Source organism: Morone saxatilis, unplaced genomic scaffold (assembly GCF_004916995.1).
Source record: "Morone saxatilis isolate NCDOM2014 unplaced genomic scaffold, NCSU_SB_2.0 Contig7, whole genome shotgun sequence".
In the NCBI taxonomy this organism is placed as follows: Eukaryota; Metazoa; Chordata; class Actinopteri; family Moronidae; genus Morone; species Morone saxatilis.
In genome coordinates this window covers 22796176-22796606 of record NW_023340246.1, presented here as the reverse complement: position 1 = coordinate 22796606, position 431 = coordinate 22796176, and the positions used below count along the sequence as shown (strand labels likewise).

The 431-nt window shown below is 48.7% G+C and overlaps 1 protein-coding gene across 1 annotated transcript in view; it reads left to right on the top strand.

The window, feature by feature from the left end:
* The first annotated feature begins 144 nt into the window (after positions 1 to 144).
* LOC118340568 (membrane-bound O-acyltransferase domain-containing protein 2-like) overlaps positions 145 to 431 on the top strand; it is a 4919-nt gene continuing 4632 nt past the window's right edge. Inside the window, exon 1 of the mRNA XM_035678623.1 lies at positions 145 to 237. Within this exon, the coding sequence (XP_035534516.1) occupies positions 215 to 237 (23 nt within the window). The 5' untranslated portion in view covers positions 145 to 214. The remainder of the gene's footprint in view (positions 238 to 431) is intronic.

Here is a 431-nt window from a genome sequence, read left to right as displayed (position 1 = left end):
ACAGTAGGGGGCAGTGAGGACCAGTAGGGGGCAGTGAGGGACAGTAGGGGGCAGTGAGGACCAGCAGGGGGCAGTGAGGACCAGCAGGGGGCGCTAACTGCTCAGATTCATTAAAGCTAATTGAATAATTTTTATTTTCAGGTACTGTCTCCTGGTGGCTCTCAGCTATCTCAGTCTGTGTCAGATCACTCGAGTCTACGTCTTCGACTACGGCATGTACTCCGCTGACTTCACAGGGTAAGACTGCTCGTCCAGACGAGGGCTGGGTACCGAAACATGGAAAGAAACTCAGTGCAGTAAAGAAACACAGTAGAGCGCAGTAAAGAAACACAGTAGAGTGCAGTAAAGAAACAGTGCAGTAAAGAAACACAGTAGAGTGCAGTAAAGAAACAGTGCAGTAAAGAAACACAGTGCAGTAAAGAAACAGTGCA